Source organism: Pocillopora damicornis, chromosome 13, assembly GCF_964200805.1.
Source record: "Pocillopora damicornis chromosome 13, jaPocDami1.2, whole genome shotgun sequence".
Taxonomy (NCBI): domain Eukaryota; kingdom Metazoa; phylum Cnidaria; class Anthozoa; order Scleractinia; family Pocilloporidae; genus Pocillopora; species Pocillopora damicornis.
Window position 1 is genome coordinate 1,563,113 of NC_142682.1, and position 18,828 is coordinate 1,581,940.

At 37.8% G+C, this 18,828-nt stretch overlaps 2 protein-coding genes across 2 annotated transcripts; one reads left to right on the forward strand and one right to left on the reverse strand.

Annotated features, from left to right (window-relative positions):
- Positions 1–88: 88 nt before the first annotated feature.
- On the reverse strand, positions 89–10,635 carry LOC113667573 (ran GTPase-activating protein 1). Its single transcript, XM_089190983.1, has 17 exons — positions 10,611–10,635; positions 9,863–9,880; positions 9,629–9,770; positions 9,015–9,142; positions 8,546–8,605; positions 7,993–8,172; positions 7,694–7,828; positions 7,388–7,489; positions 7,042–7,098; positions 6,618–6,831; positions 5,827–6,110; positions 2,630–2,737; positions 2,504–2,548; positions 1,933–1,981; positions 1,635–1,723; positions 1,170–1,291; positions 89–863 (listed from the first exon to the last, which is right to left on the reverse strand). The coding sequence occupies exons 3-17, from the start codon at positions 9,756–9,758 to the stop codon at positions 794–796; spliced, it is 1,773 nt and encodes a 590-aa protein (XP_089047109.1). The 5' UTR covers positions 9,759–9,770; positions 9,863–9,880; positions 10,611–10,635; the 3' UTR covers positions 89–793.
- Positions 10,636–11,843: 1,208 nt separating this feature from the next.
- Positions 11,844–18,303, forward strand: LOC113667576 (fatty acid hydroxylase domain-containing protein 2). The gene is made up of 8 exons (XM_089190987.1): positions 11,844–12,210; positions 13,549–13,621; positions 13,750–13,844; positions 14,867–14,970; positions 15,822–15,943; positions 16,521–16,726; positions 16,844–17,116; positions 17,525–18,303. The coding sequence occupies exons 2-8, from the start codon at positions 13,550–13,552 to the stop codon at positions 17,694–17,696; spliced, it is 1,044 nt and encodes a 347-aa protein (XP_089047113.1). The 5' UTR covers positions 11,844–12,210; position 13,549; the 3' UTR covers positions 17,697–18,303.
- The last annotated feature ends 525 nt before the right edge of the window (positions 18,304–18,828 follow it).

The window sequence follows — 18,828 nt, forward strand, 5'->3', positions numbered from 1 at the left end:
AAACTGTTTCCAACTTTTCTTGCATGTAAATGACGGTCTCAGGAAGGGTTATTGCGATCGATAAAAGGGCGACGCATAGATATTCTAATTTTTTTACGTTGGTAATTGAAAGTTGTCTTTATTTAAAAGAAAATCTGAAAATAAATGCTTTCTAATAATATTCAAATACTGAAGTGACAGGGAAGAACAAAAAGTAACAAGGACGTTTGAGAGGATTCACACGGATTACTCAACAAGAAAATTCATGCCACATCAGGTCGAGGCTTACCGGTGAGCTTTTCGAATTTTCGAGTAGAATAATTATTAAAAGAGACAAACAAGATTTTATTTCTTGGTTTGGGTTGAGGTTTCTGTTTAGCTTTTCTTTTTTCATTGGCGCCAAGCAAGAAAGTTTCCTCACTTGTGCGATGCGACCTAGCAAAATCAGCAGTTAAAAGAAAAATGACATGTTTGCGGTTCCTAGAAGTTGTTGACCTGTAAGCCTCGACTTCGTGGGGTCATCCCAGACCTTCAGACCAGCAGCTAGGTACATTGTCTGAGAAATACAACAAGTGGCGTAGCTACTTCAACCACTGACTGAAAATTCACGTTCACATTGTAAACTGATGTTTGGCGGCTAGGCTATGCTTCATTCTCTCTAAGCTACAGTGCAAATCCCTTCTGACTGCTCGACAAATGATACGAGGTCTTTTTCGTCTGATCTGTAAACGTCTCCTCTCTAATGCAATGAGCAGGCGCAGACGCATTCAAATTTGGTGGCAAATTTTAGTAAATCGCAGAACTATAATGAACATTATATCTGATACAATGTCTGTAGAAACTGGTGACGTGTTTCCGAACATGATTCTAACAACTTGTTGGGTCTGTAAAGGAAGAGAAGAAAACAATTCGTCATGTTAAAGAAAATTTCATTTGGGAATCTAATGCACCGATTGATCCGAAGCTCCAACAACCGGAAGTATCAAGTCTTTCCAGCGGAAAACAATTATATATATGGAGGCGTTTAAGGTACATATTCCACTTTGGTGAGCGAATGGCTCAGGAGAAAAGGTCCATAAGGTCTCGGTTTTCAAGCTTGGTCAATGTGCAGAGACTCTTGCAAACTCTGTCTCCTTGGTAAACGACGGGCATTATAATATTTATGAATCTGGAGAGTACAACATTCTTACTTTGAAACAAAGGCCACGAAGAATGACTTAAGATGTCTTGGAAAGTAAGGTTGTTTGACGGTATAATCCAGAGCTTTGAGAGGACCAGAAATATCCTTGGGGTACTCCGTCTTCTCCTCTCCCTATAAAAAGAAAAGCTATTACAGTCATTAACTAAAACGATATAGCATGATAGCAGGTCCCCATTAATAGCCCTGCAGGACGCGCGTTTCTCCACCCATGGGAGAGGTGTGCCGAGCATCTGACACTGGCATCAGTTCTAGACCGCATGCATGCAAACCTCTCACTGGGTCGCGCTGTTCAGGGCTCGTACTTCCTTGAGAGCGAGGAAGCGCTAAAAGATATGAAATAATTCATTCAAATAACACGAGCTATCACACTGTAAGTGACCAACAGCCCTTCGATGTTAAATTCTAGTACCGTCGTAAAATTCAGAAATATTTTATTGGGTTGATATTCGAGTACCTTGAGGAGTCCCATGTGAATTAACAGAGAAGATATGAGCCATTCCTCCTTGCAGTCCGCGGACTCGAGGACTGGCTTCAAAACTGTTTCTAAAAATTGATTATATAAACTTCATTACTTTTCAGCATTAATTTCACTTAAACATATAGCTACTGCGGTAACGAGATGGAGTTTGAAACCTTTAACCAGAAAACGTAAAATAGAAATGGAATGCAATCTAAGGGAGAAATGTTAAAACATTTTAAAGAAAGTTAGAAAATTTGCGAAGAAAATTAAGACAATATCGAAGAAGAATTACCAGCCCATTCCATGAGCGCATCTTTGTCGTCTTTTAGAGCAACCGAGATCTGAAAGGAAAGATGGCCTCAAAATCAAGCTATAAAAGCAAGGTATTAAACTTGCCAAACAGTTTTCTGCTACTGCACAAACACTAAGAAGGTTCGGTACCAGTTGGCTGCTGAAAAATGTCATCTATGGGAGACTGGTACGCGAATGAGCTTTTAAGGCATACGCAGACCGTATGTGTCGATGTTCAATGCTGAAGGGAGGAGATGGGTGTCAAACTGAAGTATAGGGTACATAAGACCATTTAAAAAATTTATTCCATTTTCAGATAGCATCAAAATGTGGTAACATTGATACGTTGATGTTCTGACTACACCCTGACGTTCTCTATGCTCTATTACCCTACAGAACCACGCCATTATAGAATAGATGTCTTTCTGGACAAAAAAGCAAAATGTTGTTATTGTTGACGTCATTTCTACGTCCGTCCTCCGGTAGATTATAAACAAGACGAAACCAAAACCCGCGTACAATTCAGCATCTGGTATAATAAATAATTCCACGAAAATAGTATCGACACTTACCGACACAAAGTATTTTGCCACTTTACTGGTTTCGTATAAATCATCCTGTCAAAACATAATCCAAGAAAACAATGACTTCAAATGTATGTTGTAGCTACATAATAACTTTTTGCTTACTCCTCTCACCTTTAAATATTCTGTTAACAGCGATTTCCGTTGACTGCTCGGTATGTTCTTGAATTTTTCCAGTGTTGGTGAATTAAAAAAGTCTTGGACACCTTCCATGTTCACCACCTAACATGAGCGTCAAAGTAAAGCAACACAAAAATAGATATTAAGCCTTTGTTCTTAGTTCTAAAATAGGTAGGGTAAAGACAACAGAGCCCAGTTGTTCGAAGGCCGATTGGCGCCTACCCATGGTTAAATTTTAATCTGGGTTTCTTCATTCCTTTATTCAAAGGCCTTTTTGGGATAATGTCCCCTGTTCTTTTTAGAGCATCAAAGTGTCGTATTATAAACAAAAAGAATTCGACTGAATTTTCTTTTAAAGCTCTCAGTTCTGAATTCAGATTTCACACTAACTCTGGGTTATCTTAACCTAGCTTTGAACAACCCAGCCCAGTAAAGCAAGAAAAAGCCTTATCAGGGCTCCTTGATGTCACTTCTCTTATCAGTTTACTTGTCATAACATAATGTGAGTTTTTCTGTTCGTTCGAAAGCAAGCATGTACTGTCTAGTCGACTCGAAATTCAACGACGGTCGGCAAGTCTCAAATTTGTGTTCACCACACATGACGCACACGAAAGGCATGAATTCTCCCCCTCTGTAGGCAATTTTCCCGCGTGCCACTCCACGCAAGGAACCTTGAACGGAAACAGAGACCAGAAAGGCGAACTGCAGGCTCTTCTTTGATCGCTACTAGTCCCTTTTCATTAAATCCCTTGTTTCTACAAGGGGAAGACTGATGACGAGCATTTTGTAACTTTCCAGAGTCACGAGTTTAAGAATGAAGATTACAGCAACGGAATACGGCAAAAAGTAATGTCTGATTTTACACACTTCTCCAAACAGTCTCTTGTACATAGATAAAGCAATTTCCTTTTTTTCAGTTTATCTTTGATAATCTTTACCTATTAAGGGTGGTCCTCTTGAAAAACAAAAACATAACCAAAAAAAATTCAATACGAATAAAATTTCCACGTAAATAGTAAAAATGCTCCACACATATCGATGACTGTAAAGTTATTTTGCAATGGATACAAAAATAACCTAGCGTACTCAGTCCGTTTTCTTTTTGATTTTAACGACATGCTCATCCTCTCAATTGCTTCCTTTACGGAGGATTAATGTGCTTGTTTGTGTGAGTTGTTTGCGTGCGAGTGGAAAGGGTGGGGGAGGGGAGGGGAGGGGGAAATCACATGACCCTATAGGGTAGATTTATCCATTTAATTCAAAAATCGGTTCAAACATCTTTACCGGTATTCGACCCAAGCAAAAATTCTAAGCAAATTACTAATTATATTTCACACGCTATTTAATACTTCATTCAAACCACCTAACTATCACTATTTGTAAATAATAAGCAAAATTACGTCTATGAAATGATAAATAACTCGACAAACTCCCATACAAAAAAAGCCCACAAAAACAATATAAAATCCCTTTGTAAATAATAAAAGTTAGCACAATTCTTTTGGAATATTTATAAACTCCGCGCATTCCTTCCTTTTCGGCGAGGTCCGTCGACCGAGTCAAAAAAATAAATAAATAATGAGCTCCTAGCGAAATGTGAAATTGGTGTAAGCGTGCCGCTTGGAACTCTGGGAGTAAGTACTTTTCGTGCACCTTACTCCAATAGTCCTAGGCGGCGCGCTAACATCAATCATTTTTTCGCTTATTTTTTTTTTTCGACTTCGCCAAAAAGAAGGGACTGGTCGTAGTCTGGCATATTTACTAGGTTTGTACTTTTATGTCATGAAGTAAAATGGAAGTAATCTATAGAGATAAAGCCTCCTTAATCTGATCGCAAGACTGAATAAATAATAGTTACATGTAAAATCGCATTAAAACGAACTTGCTTATAAAACAAATCTTACAACACTTTCTGACCGAAATTAAAGCTTCGTTTCACGAAAAGATTTCTTTAGTTGCCTGCCCGGTGTTTTTTCTTTCGATCATGAGGATCTATAGTTTTATAGGAAAAATGTGCAATTTCTTTGGCCAATCACAACGAACAGTGTCTCCAAGTTAATCACGTGCAAAAAGAAACCGAACATATCGGTATGGTGTTGTCCCGCGCTTAACGCCGGTAAAATGTTTCCCGCGCTCTGTGCTAGTTCCATTTTTTACCGCCGTAGATGTAGATTATCATTTCGCCCGCTTACTATTGGGTGCAATTTTTTTTTAAGCCAGTTGTGATTGGTTAGATGCTATTGGTTTGTTTCCTGGTACCCAATAAGAATACCGATTTATCTACACACAATTGTCGAGGGCAAGAACAATTCAGTGTCATTTCCTTCATATTATGATAAACAGGATGCATGTGATGTGATGCCACGAACAATGACAATAAATTAAAAATGTTACCTATAATTAAAGCATAAAAATTCCACTAAAAAGGAAATCTAGTTGAGTGAAAACCATAATTCAGTGAACTGGCTCATATATTGACTGCTAATCACAATCTCTATCATTCTTTATTTGATTTGTCCCTTGGTGAGCAATGTCCCTGTGTGGAAGGTAACGAAAACACCAATTAGCGCAACACCACTTCCACACTTTCAAATTAAGGTCACTAAGATATCTTTAAACAGTCACCCAAAATGTTGTCTTTTTAAAAGGCCCAATACTTTAAATTAGCCAAGAGATATAAAATTCAGAAATATTTTGTATGAAACCATACATGTAAATGTGCTGCTTTTGAATAAACAGTCATAGTCTTGAGTTTCATGAAAAGACTTAAAACTGGAAACTGTTGTAATTTCATACTGTTAGGGGTTTGACTGTCTCAGCAAGTGTTCACTTGCCGCTGGAAACAGAAGTTTTGTTCATCACTATCTATAAAGCATCATTTCTCAGCAATGAGAGAAAGGCTGTTTTATTTATTTATTTTTTTTGGAATTTCTAATGAATATATGCCTACAAAATAATAACAACAGCCATAAAATTTACAGGATTGAACCTTTATTGTCAGCAAAAGAGGCATCACGTCACATGCAAAATGTTGTCATGTTAATCTCTGGATACAACAAGACATCACCTTGGCATCAAACAGGCAATTTCTTGGAAAACAGTTTGATTTTTGTAAAATTTTGTTGACAATCCAAGCTCTGAAAAAAGGCAAATGACACCAACAAAACTACACTATTACAAAGTAGACATACCTTTATCAGTTCATTTTCCACTTCTTCATCATCACCAAGCAATGGTGACTGTGGTTTAAGACTGACACCTGTCACACTCAAGTTCAAGTCATTGCTGACATCTCCCTCGTCACCTTCGCTGTCTCCACCTTCAAGTTCATCTTCCTGATCATCATCATCATTGTCGTCGTCATCATCATCACCTTCTCCCTCATCCTCACTCATGGAACCCAAAATATCAAGCCGACCATTTTCATTCAGCCAATTTTTTACCTCTTCAAGTCCTTCATCCCCAATGCTGTTCCCTGTATTACAAGGAATAAATTTTAATGTTTCTGTCCTTGTAATTTGAGATTTCCAAACAGGAAAATTGGAACTATTGTGTATGAAACAGATCTCAGTCTGCCATTGCTCACAGGTAAAGAGCCAAATCAAATTAAAACAAAATAAAGTTTCTGAAAAGGTCTTACAGTACAAAAACCAATGACTAAAAGAGGGAAAACATGTGCAAAATGCTGTCTTTATTTAAAAGTGCTGGACCTCCTACTTTTAAGTCTTTAATCATCATTACAGTGTGTTCAAAAACATTCAATTAAACAAAAATCTACACTTAATAATATTTTAATGTGAAGTATGGTGTAGGTTGCATCAGAGTCCTTTCACAAGCCACACAGAAAAATTTGCTCCTGAACATTGTTAGTCTAATTTAACTCTGAAAATTGCTATCAACTATAATGTTAACCTTCCTGATTACTCATTCTATAAACCTTCTGAGCACAAAACTACTCTATGATCTTTGCATACAACCTTACCATTCAATTCCAGTTTTTCTAGAGATTCTTTATTCACCAGAGCCTCAACAATCGCTAGAGCACCTTCCTTGTTAATCTCATCAAAGGAGAGATTCAGATCTTTCAAGTTGTTCACCGCTCCTTGTAAAGATTTTGCCAATGCTTTTGCTCCTTCCGTTTTCACAAGACAGTCTCCAAAGTTTATCACTTCAATGTTTTTCAGGTTTGGTAGCACCTGTGAAATAAATTATTTAAATGACAAATGTAACCAAATTTGGAGCTGATTAATTTCTAAAACAGTGTAGGGAATAGGCGTAATGACATTAGGGTGTAAAGAATTAGGGTAGTTCACAACATCTGCGGTTTAAGATATTGATTCTACATATTTACAAAGTATTACAGATACAGATAGATGTACAAGTACGAATATTACAGTGGAGCTTACCTGGGCCATAGCCATGGCTCCTTTAGGGGTGAATGTGTTGTCATTCAGATTCAAAATCTACAATAAACAAGATTGTGAGCCATTAATATTTGTGATCCTCTTAAAAGTTGCACATTTATTCACCTCAACAGGTCTCCCTGATCACAAGAGCAATTAGAGAGGAGAGGAGGAGATGTATTGATAAAGTTAAGCTTAAAATTTGTAATGAATTATAACTTTAACCCTAAAAACCAGCACACTGAACACAATTCGCACAAGTTAAAACGGAAAGAACCTGCACAAAAGAGTGTAGCAGTATACAGCTTCAGACTCCCTAAAATAATAAGCAGAACAAGAGACAACCAACCTTTAAGTTTGGATTGGACTTGAGGGCTTCAGCAAGAGCTGCTACCCCTTCATGAAGGATTCCATTCTGTGGCATTTGTATCTCTTCTAGTGTTCCTATTGTCTGTTGAGCAAATAAGACAATTACTTACTATTTCTTACTATCTACAATTACTTACTATCTTACTATTTCTCGCAAATGAGATTCTGTTCTCTAACTGGTCATCTACTGAAAAGAATTCCTCAGAAGGTTGGAATAAAACATGAAGAGGCTCTTTCCCATGCCCTTGCCACAGCACCATGACAACTAATTCCACAAATCCCCAACCTCAAACGCTGCTGCTAACGATTTGGCTCCGGGGTTTTCCAGGCGATTTCTCCCAGATATGAAGACTTGAAGCTGTAAGGGTGTTCCTGCTTCAGAGCTTGTTCTGTGACAATTTATCAGTGCCTCTGAGAGGATCTGTCAAGAAAAATTGGCAATAGCTGGCATCTTTAAGAATGGACAATTTGGTTATTAGGTAGTATTCAAAGCAGCAACCATACTGATTGCTAAGAAGGGCAGAAAAATATTTGGCAAACCCTAATATTCCACATTACCTTGCAGAGTTACCAGTATTCACATACCTTTCCTCCACCGACACCAAGACCATTGTTATTTAATCTAAGAATGCGTAATGAGTAGCAGGCATGACTTGTCAGCAACTTTACGCAAGCCTTCACTCCATCAGGGCCAAATGCATTGTCACTGAGGTCCAGCTCAACAAGTTTTGCATTTGCTGCAATAACACCATCACTCAAGTGACCCTAGAGGAATAAAACAAGTAAATAAGTCATTAAGTGATTAAAAAAAAAAAGATACTGTTCAACTTGGTCAACAATTTCATTTTTAAACTTTTAATCCTTTGCACCCTAACATCAGTGGGCATATTCTCCATACTGTTCTCCATACACTACCAAAGAGGCAGACAGGGAGAATTTGTTTGAAAATCAAGAGCTGTTTTGGTTGGTGATCATCTCCTATATTCTCATGTCGTTCATTTTTGATTCAGGGGGGGTATGGTGAGGAGAAATTAGATGCTGGTCACTCTTAGGGATTAAAGGGCTAAGGATAATACGGATCTTTCTTTAACAATTAACTCACATGAGCTTTCAAAATAACTGATGCTACAAGACTTACCAATGCAGGTGGAATTTCAGATCTCAGTCTGCCAGTAAATATATCACTCCATAATGCTCTCTATAATAAGAGAAAAATCTTAACTTTTTCACTGACTGTGACTGTCATGAATTCCTCCAAGTTATCAGTAAACTTCCCTGAGCTGATGGTATCAACTATCAATTCCCTTAAGCTGTCTGTCTTCTCTATGGTTTTTTACTACACTCCTCTAAGTAACTTGCAAACTTGCAGAGTTTGAAAACAACTCAGAGGAAGTCAGGCCTAAAAAAACCCTTAATTCTTAAATTGAGTCAGCAATGCAATAACCGAGTCAGACTTTATTACAATCCTGTTCTCTATGGGAACTCTTACCTATATCTTGCAGTGTTTGCTACAGACATTATGCATGCAGAAAAGCAGATGCAGCTGGTTTGACTAACTACATTACTTACTTTTGATTTTTTACATCTATATAATTATGTCTTATCACCTCAAATTCAGGTCTTGCTGCAAGTGCTCCTCCAATAGCCTCTGCTGCTTCTACTCCTATGGTGTTTCCTTCCAAACACAAAGCTTGGACGTCTTTGCTTGCCTTGATTGCATTTACAACCTCTGCAGCTAATATATCATAAAGAAAAAAATACCTGATGTATTAGTGACCATTTTAGGATTTTAGATTGCTAAATGGTAACTCAGAAGTTAAATGGAGAACTAGGAAAAGCAAAGTGGTATCTTAACGGACAGAAAATACAAAGGCATGGAATAACACCTTTAGAGGTTCTCAGTCTCCATCAATGTCATATTCTTTGTTACTTAGCAACTAACCACTGCTGGTTACACCAATCTACTTCTTGAAACATCATAGCACCCTTAATGTACACTTGAACCCTGAACTCAATTTAAGCTATAAGCAGGTTGGTTCAACATATCAAATTTGTGTCGAAAATGTTTTTCACATGATCACATTCAGAACATATCCTTTTTACATGAAAATGTCCTCAAACTAAAAGATTAAAACGACCCGTCTTGTTCGTATTAATTTTAGGAGCTCAACAGTGCGTTAACCAAGTTATTTATCTGCCGAACAATATAAAACAGGCTTACCATCGTCGGCTGTGTTCAACTTGAAACTTTTTCCTTTGAAACTTACAACGTTGACTTGTTCGACTTTAGTTTTTGCCAGTAAATCTGCGACATCTTTAATTTCATCCTTTTTTTCTGTTGTTTCGCCCATCTTTTCAAATATCTAAAAAAATTGCGAATTTATGTCTAGGAACTGATAAGTATCACTGTGTTTTTAAATAATGAGATCAAAGTGGAGAATAGTTATCTGCGTACATGTGCAACTCTCGATCGTAATGCACCTGTCAATTGAAACCCCCACCCCCCCCACCCCGGGGAAGTATGGGGCATTGATGGGGGTAACTACGGGTTTTGGCACTTTTTTGTGTCCGAGGGGGTGGGGGATTTGTTGTTTTTTGTTGCATCAGTTTTGCCCGTGGGGTGGGGGATTAGTAAGGTTTTGACATTCGTGGACGAGCGAGGACTGAGGCGAGTGAGTCGCACCCATGTGCTTTAGGCGGATTCAAGATGGACGACATTAAGGTGTTGTGTTGATTTATATTTTTTTCTAATTAAACTGAGAGCTCAAGAGTTATTTATTATAGTTTTGAAATCGATAAAGATGAAGTAAATATTCTAAAGATGCAGAATCATCAGATGATCATGACATCTTATGCATCTGTGGAAAGCCAAATATGACAGAGGACATGATTGGGTGCGACGGGAAAAATTGCAAAATCAAATGGTTTCACTTTTCCTGTGCGGGACTAACTAAGGAGAACGTGCCAGAGGGAGAGTGGCTGTGTGGGGCATGCAGCACTCAGAGCAGGGTCTGAAGGTTGGTTGGGACATTATTTAACATGGTTTGTCCCAGGGGTGGGGGAATTTTTTCACTTTACTTGGGGTTTAGAAAGAAAACAGGGCCCCTATATATGGGGCATTATCACACTTTTTTTCTACTCCAAGGCTAATGCCCCATACTTCCCCGGGGTGGGGGGGTTGGGGGTTTCAATTGACAGGTGCATAACGTTTTTCCGCCGGTGAGAACTCAATATTGAGCCCAAGGTTATTTTGGCTCCTTGTCAGCGGTGTCGACCATTCCGCCGACAAGGAGCCACAAAGTGCTACTTATTTAAAGAGAGAGGTCTGGTAAGGAGCGCTTATGTGGCTGGCTCGCCTGGGGTGTAGTTCGCAACACCTCCGTAATGTGGCATTGCAGGCTCGTATATTGGTTAGAAAGCACCGTGCTAAAACAGATCTAATACAAAAGTACGTCATTGTACAGTTCAGTCTGGCCTCGGTTTCTATACTCCATGAACTTTCGCTTCATTTGTTGCTATTACTACTCTAGCTGCCATGGTTCCTTTCCCTACCCTTGCTTCTGTGACTGCCTTTCCTCATGTCTCGTACCTAAACCTTTCACGGCCAAGTAGTTATGTATAAGATTACCTTTTCTCCTCTCGCTGTCCCTTCCCTTTGCTGCTTTTCACAATCTTCCTTAACTTGAGGGTAAAAAAAAAGTACCCCTTACCACTTTATATTTCTTTATCAAGGCTGCTATAAAACAGTCTAATTTGGCTTATCGATTTTTTTCTTTCACTTCATAACAAAACAGCAAAAGAAAAGAAACAAACAAACAAACAAACAAAAAGCAGCCCCTAACTAATGAAAAGGTATCTTAAGAGAATAACGGACGACCATTTGCAAAAGCCATTGCCCCCAAATACTAAACTTTTCAGCTCAAGTGGTCGAAAGGAGAAAATACAGGCAGTGAATACCTTCTCTGGCGACACTGCGATGTGAAGGTCTGCGTTCAGTGGGTCCAACATGTACTAAAATTCAATTTTAGCAAATGAGCGCCCATCCGCAAGGCTATAATATCAAACAAGCGCCCCCCCCCCCTCTCCTTCCTCACTTTCTTATGTAGTGAGGACACAAGGAAAACCTGTTTCTATTGCCACTTAATAAATAAATTTTGAGGCCTCAACTACATTGGAATTAGTACAGGCAGGGGCCCACCATCAGGGTGATGGTTGACAGGTTGACAGTTTCTCAATAAGCGCTCTCCCCCCCCCCCCCCTTTTTTTTCGGAATCCCCTTGAGGCCTTAATGGGTAAACAAAACATTCAAGCTAAAGAAGTCTATTCACTCCATCAATCTTGACAAATGTAACTAAATGGCTCGTGTTCATATATACTTCCGTGGAAAGGTCACGTTTTCTAAAACGTGACCTAGAGGTTTTCCCAGCAGATCATGCGCGCGGAAGAACATCGTTGAAGTTCGTCTGTTGCGTCATTAGATCAGTGCCTGGAAAGTTTAGCTTCGTGACGTTGGCAGCCTTTCCTTAAACTTTTGACGTCGACAAAAATTGATAATATCCTGTCCTGAATGCAAGGTCACTTAAGATCTCTATAGTAATCATACCACTTACGTCATCGGGCCAATCTCTCAGGGGGAATTTGCACTCTTTTGAGTCACATGATCATATCAAGTTGTCAACAAACCAACCGAGCAGTGTCTGATTCAGCGGAAAAGGAAAGTTAACTGTACCATATTGGATAGGTATCTATAACTGAGGTTTAAGGAAAGGCAAGCTTTAAAAGTCGAGAAGCCTGAAAGTGAAGGTAAGCTTAGCGAGTGAATATTTTTTCGGTTAGAAACGAACCGCCCGTGCGAATATGTTATGTCATGCGACTTTTCATACAAATGTTTTGCTGTATTCCTCATAGATTCCTGCCATTTTAATTATTTTTTTCTTTTTCAAACGTTTTCTTGTATAGAAGCTATCAAATTGATCGAAACTAGTCGAAATTTTCGGGTTTTTGACCGTCGCCGAAGCTATGTTGTGGGTTTTTCGCGAAAAACGATAATGGCGGACTGTTGCAATTGTTTTGACTCTTGCCCAAGTAAATATTGAATCATACGCAGATATTAGAATCATCGCGGTTGCATAACTGGATATAAATAAGGCCTTTTGAAGTGAAATTTACAGCTCTCTTTCACAAAAACTGATTAGCTGCGTCTGAAAAGCATACTAATTAATGAGAAGGAACGGTTTTTCAGCAAGAACGGAAGATGTAAATTCTTAAGATGTTTTGTTTATCGATCTAAGTTTGAGTTATAATATAAAGGAATATGTAAGATGTTGTGACCCCTACATTGAAATTACGCTCGTGAATTTCCACTTCAACGTGAACAGTGTGGTGAACAAAACATGAATATTTTGTTCGAAATAAGTAAGAATTTTGTGAATATTTCACCTAGTATCACCTGCGTGGGCATTTGAATAGTGCGGGTTGGGTCAGGGGTTGGGACGTGGGAGGGGGTTACTTCAACAAGATGACATCAAAAGAAGGCTCCCTAAGGAGTAGTTAAAGAATGCACTTTATTGCCTGTTATTCCTGTTCAGCTTGTTTAATATTACCTCAGGGAATTAAACAAGCCTGTATGATATTATATACCTAGGGAATTAAACAATACTGCCAGGGAATGGTGAAATTAATTGCCTGTTCCTGTTCAGTTTGTATGATATTACCCCAGGGAATTCTTTTATAATGATGCAATAATATCCACATAGCTCTAAAAAAATTATTTAGATGATAAAGGAACATTGTATACCATGAAGAACGCGTAATGATGCCAAGGAGAACAATTCACAAACAAAGTTGAGGGGATTTATTACTGTTTTCACTTTTATTATTCTGTTCCTTTTGTTTCTTTTATAAAAATCTATTCCAAAAAAAAAGAAAACTTTTTATTAATAGATGACCTCTGACTTAAACACATAAATTCTTGATATTTTCTCGGTTGATTTAGGCCTCAAAACTAGGCATGTTTTCTGAGATGCTTTCTCTTTCAAAATCCTTCTTATTCAACAACTGAATGCATTAGGAAAATGACAAAATTACCATTTTTAATGGTTGTTGCAGAGATAAAGCACCTAACATTCTTTTACTTTTCAGGATGACAGAGATAGAAGGTAGTCCAGTTATGCCAGAATGGGCCAAACCAAGAGATAAGAATGCTCCACCTTCGGTACAAACTTTTATGTAATAAATAATCATTGCACAATAAAACAGAGCTAGAAATCCTTCAATATTGTGTTATGTTTGTGTAGGATGTTTGTGTAGGATTCTTAATAACCTTGCTGCATATTTTTTTAGGACGGCAAGTCTGTGATAGCTGCCTTAAAGAAAACAGCCTTTGTGGTCGGTACGGCTTTAATTTGCTTTGCAGCAGCTAGAAACACCATCACATGGTAAGAAATGTTACATGCTACAATGAAGTACTGTTCTTTGTGCTCCTTTCCTTGATCATCCATAGATGTTCCTTTGGAAGCTGATCTCTTGTGAGTCCCCTACTCAGGGGTTGTTGCAAAATGGTTCTCAATCTTTCTCTGTTCATGATCAGGGCCTTCCCCTTAGTAGTATTGAAAGCAGTCTTGTGACCATACTCTAATGTCATTAGGAGGCGAGCGTGGCCTAGTGGTTAGGGCGCTGCACTTGTAAGCCGGAGGTCCCGGGTTCAAGTCCTCCTCCCTGCCACTGGATGGATTTGTCTTCGGTGGCCCCGAATTCAACTCCTGCACGCTTTGTAAATAGCCAACTGGTCTGCCTCCTACCAGTTGGGGTTTTTAACGAGTTTCTGTTCATTTACGATATTTTTTTCCTTATTTACAGTGTCCCCAATTAGCACAGCAGTGCTAAATACACTGACACTTAAATAAAGTTATTATTATTATTATTATTATTATTATTATTATTATTATTATTATTATTAATGTCATCAGTCTCCCCTTTCTAATCCCCTCCACCCTTTGATATCAAATATCAAAACATAGAGCTGTTGATAATCCTAACAAATGAACTACAAAGAGTGACTAGCTTCTAATTTCTTCTTTCAATGTTACATCTGAGTCACAATGTCATATAGATCACAAGGATAAGGAAATTATTGCCGATTAAAGATGCTTGTGATTGTTAAAAAAGTTCTCATTGTCAGCACCTAAGGAAATGTGCAGAGAACAGTATGGAGAATATGCATACTGATGTTAGGTTTGACATATAGATTTCCCTGCCTAGTATGAACTTTTCCTGCTCTCCTATCCAGTGGGTGAAGCCCTGGACAAAACTCACTTCAATCCAAAGCCAAAAAGGAACTGTAATTCAAAGTTATTTTTAGCTCTTCCAAAATATCTATCTTTGCTTTGATAATCTTATCAGGAGGAATATTTTCATTTGATGCCTCTAATTCAAGTTATAAAAATTTGTTTGATCACAGGCATGTGGAACGTGTTTGGGGAGCCTCTGGGGATCTTTGGCAGGGATGGTGGGCAAAATTCCACTCATTGTTTGGTGGAGATCAATTTTTACTTACTGTTGTAGGTAAGAGGCGTAATCTTTATGGTCATCACTTTTCTAATAATTTTAAATGTCTCGCTGTTGAATACATTTTGTAATATTCCCTTTTCCTGGACTTATCATATCTGACACAGAGCAAAGTAGAAATAATACTGTTTCAATGAATTTCAAGCCAAAAAATAAATTAAATCTTGATAGGAATATATTCTAAGACTAGTAACCACTGATACTATGGAACCCTCAACCCTTTAACCCTTTCACTCCCACAAGTGACCAAGACATAATTTCTCCTTACAATATCAATGCAATATCAAACAGATAAGTCATGAGAATTGAGAAAAATTTCAATTTGGGGTTAATCAGTTGGTCCAATACTAAATTCTCTGAACTAACATTATATGAATTGCATGGTTAACATTAAGGAGAATTTCAAATTTGAGCTGGGAGGTAAAGGGTTAACCCCTAGAATTGACAGGCATCCTATTTCTCCTGACAATATCATTGGTAAGTCAAATACCAAGGTGGTGAAAATAAAGGAAATGATTGCCAGCAAAAGAAGTTCTCCATACTGAAACAAAATCTTCTTGTCAGTACGATTTGTGTATTTTTTACTTCCTCCATTTCAACAAGTACAGCCTTTTAAATAATTGCAAGAAAAAGGAAATGGAGAAGGGAATGTTATAGTGAGTTAATTAATTGCCCTTTTAGGTTAATTACATTTTTCATACAGTTAAACAAAAGCTATACAAATGGAAGTGTGGGAAATCTATCAGGAAATCTATCAAAATCAGTATGAAGAATATGCATACTCATGTCATTACTGACTTAACTAATACAAGTTCAAATCTTTACTCATTTGTATTGTTGTTGTTTAGGAACAAATGTGGTGACATTTGTTGTGTTTTGGTTATTCAATGCATTTTATTTGTTTGTGGATCTTACTGGGTGGCCGAAGTGGGTTCTGCAGTATAAAATACAGGATGGAACAAATCAGCCGGTAAATCATTTGCTGTAATGATGTAAAAAGTAAAAGCTGTTATTAGCACTGAAATTTAACCTTTTCCCTTCCTTAACACTCTGTGCAATGTCGGTATGTTTGCAAACAGAAAGGTGATGAGACAAGAAAGAAAAAATCAATGATGTTGAATTGTTTGATTTAGCATTAATTTCTCAGAGTGAAACCACAAGAACTGTTTTGCAGATTGTGCTAAGAATTAATTTTTTTAGGAATGGAAAAGTACAAGATAAAGGTTGTATGTAAACCCAACAAGATGCTGCTGTTTTTTATTTTGGGGGGAGGGCTCACTGTGAATTCAAAATAGAGGTACAGGAAAATCAACATGCAATCAAAAAATCTGAAAGCAGATAATTATTTTAATGACAACAGATCAAATCTGTAGATGTTTATTGAGAAATTCTTAGTTGGTGGAAGCCAGAAAAGACAGGGTTTTTTTTTTTTTTTTAAGAAGAGTTGGAAGACATGTTATTTTATGTCATTGCACATTCTCTTTAAACTTGGTCAGAGAGTGGTAATAACAGTGTTGTATTAACAGTATGCTTTTCGTTGTTTTCAGCTTGACCACAAAAAGCTCATGCGTGCAGTGAAGTTGGTTTTATTCAACCAGATTGTAGTTGGTGGCCTTTTCTCTATTGTTCTATACCCTTTGTACACCTGGCGAGGCTGCCCCTTGGGTCCAGAATTACCCACCTTCCAATGGGTGCTGTTTGAAATTGCAATTTTCTCCTTGGTGGAAGAAGTTGGTTTCTACTACAGCCACAGGTACATGCAATTAAAAGTAGATTTTGAACTTTAGAACTTAACTTGTTGAAAGACATTCCCATGATTTAGTTAGCTTTTCGAGCTTCATTTTTTTTGTTTTGTTTTTGTTTCCACTAGACTTTTCCATCATCCTCGTATTTACCGTTTTGTTCACAAGATCCACCATGAATGGACAGCTCCAATTGGTGTTGCGGCACTATATGCCCACCCTTTGGAGCATCTTTGTTCGAACCTGTGTCCAATCATTCTTGGACCATTGCTAATGGGCTCCCACATTGCTACGGCCTGGATGTGGTTTGCTTTGGCAATTATGACCACAGTCAACACGCACAGTGGTTATCACCTGCCATTTATGCCATCACCAGAAGCTCATGACTTCCATCACCTCAAGTAAGAGGAATTGATTTGTATTTAGTGCTGGCCTGTGTAATCAGAGGACTTGCACAGCGTAGCCCTTTGCTGGTGATAATATTAAGCTTCTTTAAATGAGAAAACCAACCAGAATATTTTTAATGCAAATTGTTTAATACATGTTGTTTACATGTAGATTGGAGTTCCAAGTGCATTTAAGTGTATTTTTACAAGCGTAATGTATAATAACGTGTGTATGTCTTAAAACCATTGTATAGTGGTATTTCCTGCTCCCTGGATGTGTACTCTCAACAAAGGTGCCTTAGTTAACTGACTGTTACTCGTGATGGTAAAAGTGAAAGTAATTTTTTACATGTGGAATAACCAGGATGACAGAGCAACTGACCATGCTGTAACTTATAGTTGTTATATATTTTTTTGTTTTAGATTTACTCAAAATTATGGAGTTCTTGGTGTTCTGGACCGCCTTCATGGCACCGATGTCATGTTCAGAAACTCAAAAGTGTATGATAGACACATCATGTTGTTAGGGTTAACTCCCTTAAAACAAACTTATCCTGATAATCCTAAAAAGGGCTCACCAAACAAAAGCAAATAATATATTTTTCACTTAAAATCTGTATTGGCTGTATGTATAATAATGTACATGGTGTGCAAGTAATATTATATTAAGAGAGGATATTTGGGCCATGGTTACTGTACAGCTTGTTTTGGAGTGTTATTTATTTCATTGTGACGTGTATGCTTTTGATGGCATACTATTGTAAAATATTAATTTGAATGGTTAAAATTTGAATTTATGCAGGATGGATTTTTTCAACCAATAGAGAGTTGTATTATTTTTTTTGGTAAATATGTTCTCATTTTTATGAGAAATTGCAAAGTTTTTGCCTACCCTAACAGTGCTCTCCCACATTTACACACTACAGGAAAAATAAATTTTCAATCCAGTAGAGCAACCCTTTTACTCATTGAATTTTTTAAGCAGTTTTAGATGTTAATGAAAGGGAACTACTGGCAATAAATTTTACTGGTTACTACCTGAAAAGGAAAACACTGGCCTAAGACAAGGTGCTTTTTAAACAATGTTAGAGTGCAGTTTGGATTTCATTTTGTGTGAGGCAGGATGTGAGGTATGAGGTGACAGTAAAACTGTTGAGCCATTGTGTAACTGTGTTTTGGGCGAATAAAAGTGGTGTTCTTCATGATAGTGTTTTTCCCTTTTTTTTTTTTTTAAGTCAGCTTACCCCCCCCCCCCCCCCCCCAAGACTTTTGAAGGAATATCTGGGTGACTTAGGAGATCTGATCTTGAAATGACCCTCCTCTCCTTTTCTGGGCAAGGACTACATTTCCCTGGATGGCAATGAGTGTTTTTCAGCTCACAAGCTTGCCCTGTTCTTAAAAAAAATTCACTTGCTGAGCTTTCAGGGCATGTATCATACAGACCAAATGAAAAGATGTGGGTGGTGAGGACAGGAACATCAATCTAGTTTGATACTTTGTTTGTCAAAAGGTGTTTTGTCGCTCAAATTTTCTCTTTGTTTTGATGAACAAATCAGACTTTAGCTTTGCAGTTGCCTGATTTGTTGTTTGTATGATTAAAGACCAAATTGGACTTTAACCTGTCCTATTTCCAGATCAAAGTTGACTGTTGCAGCTCTACACTGTCAACTCAAAAGGGAACAAGAGTGAATTTTCACATAATATTATGCCAAATTTGAGTATGCACT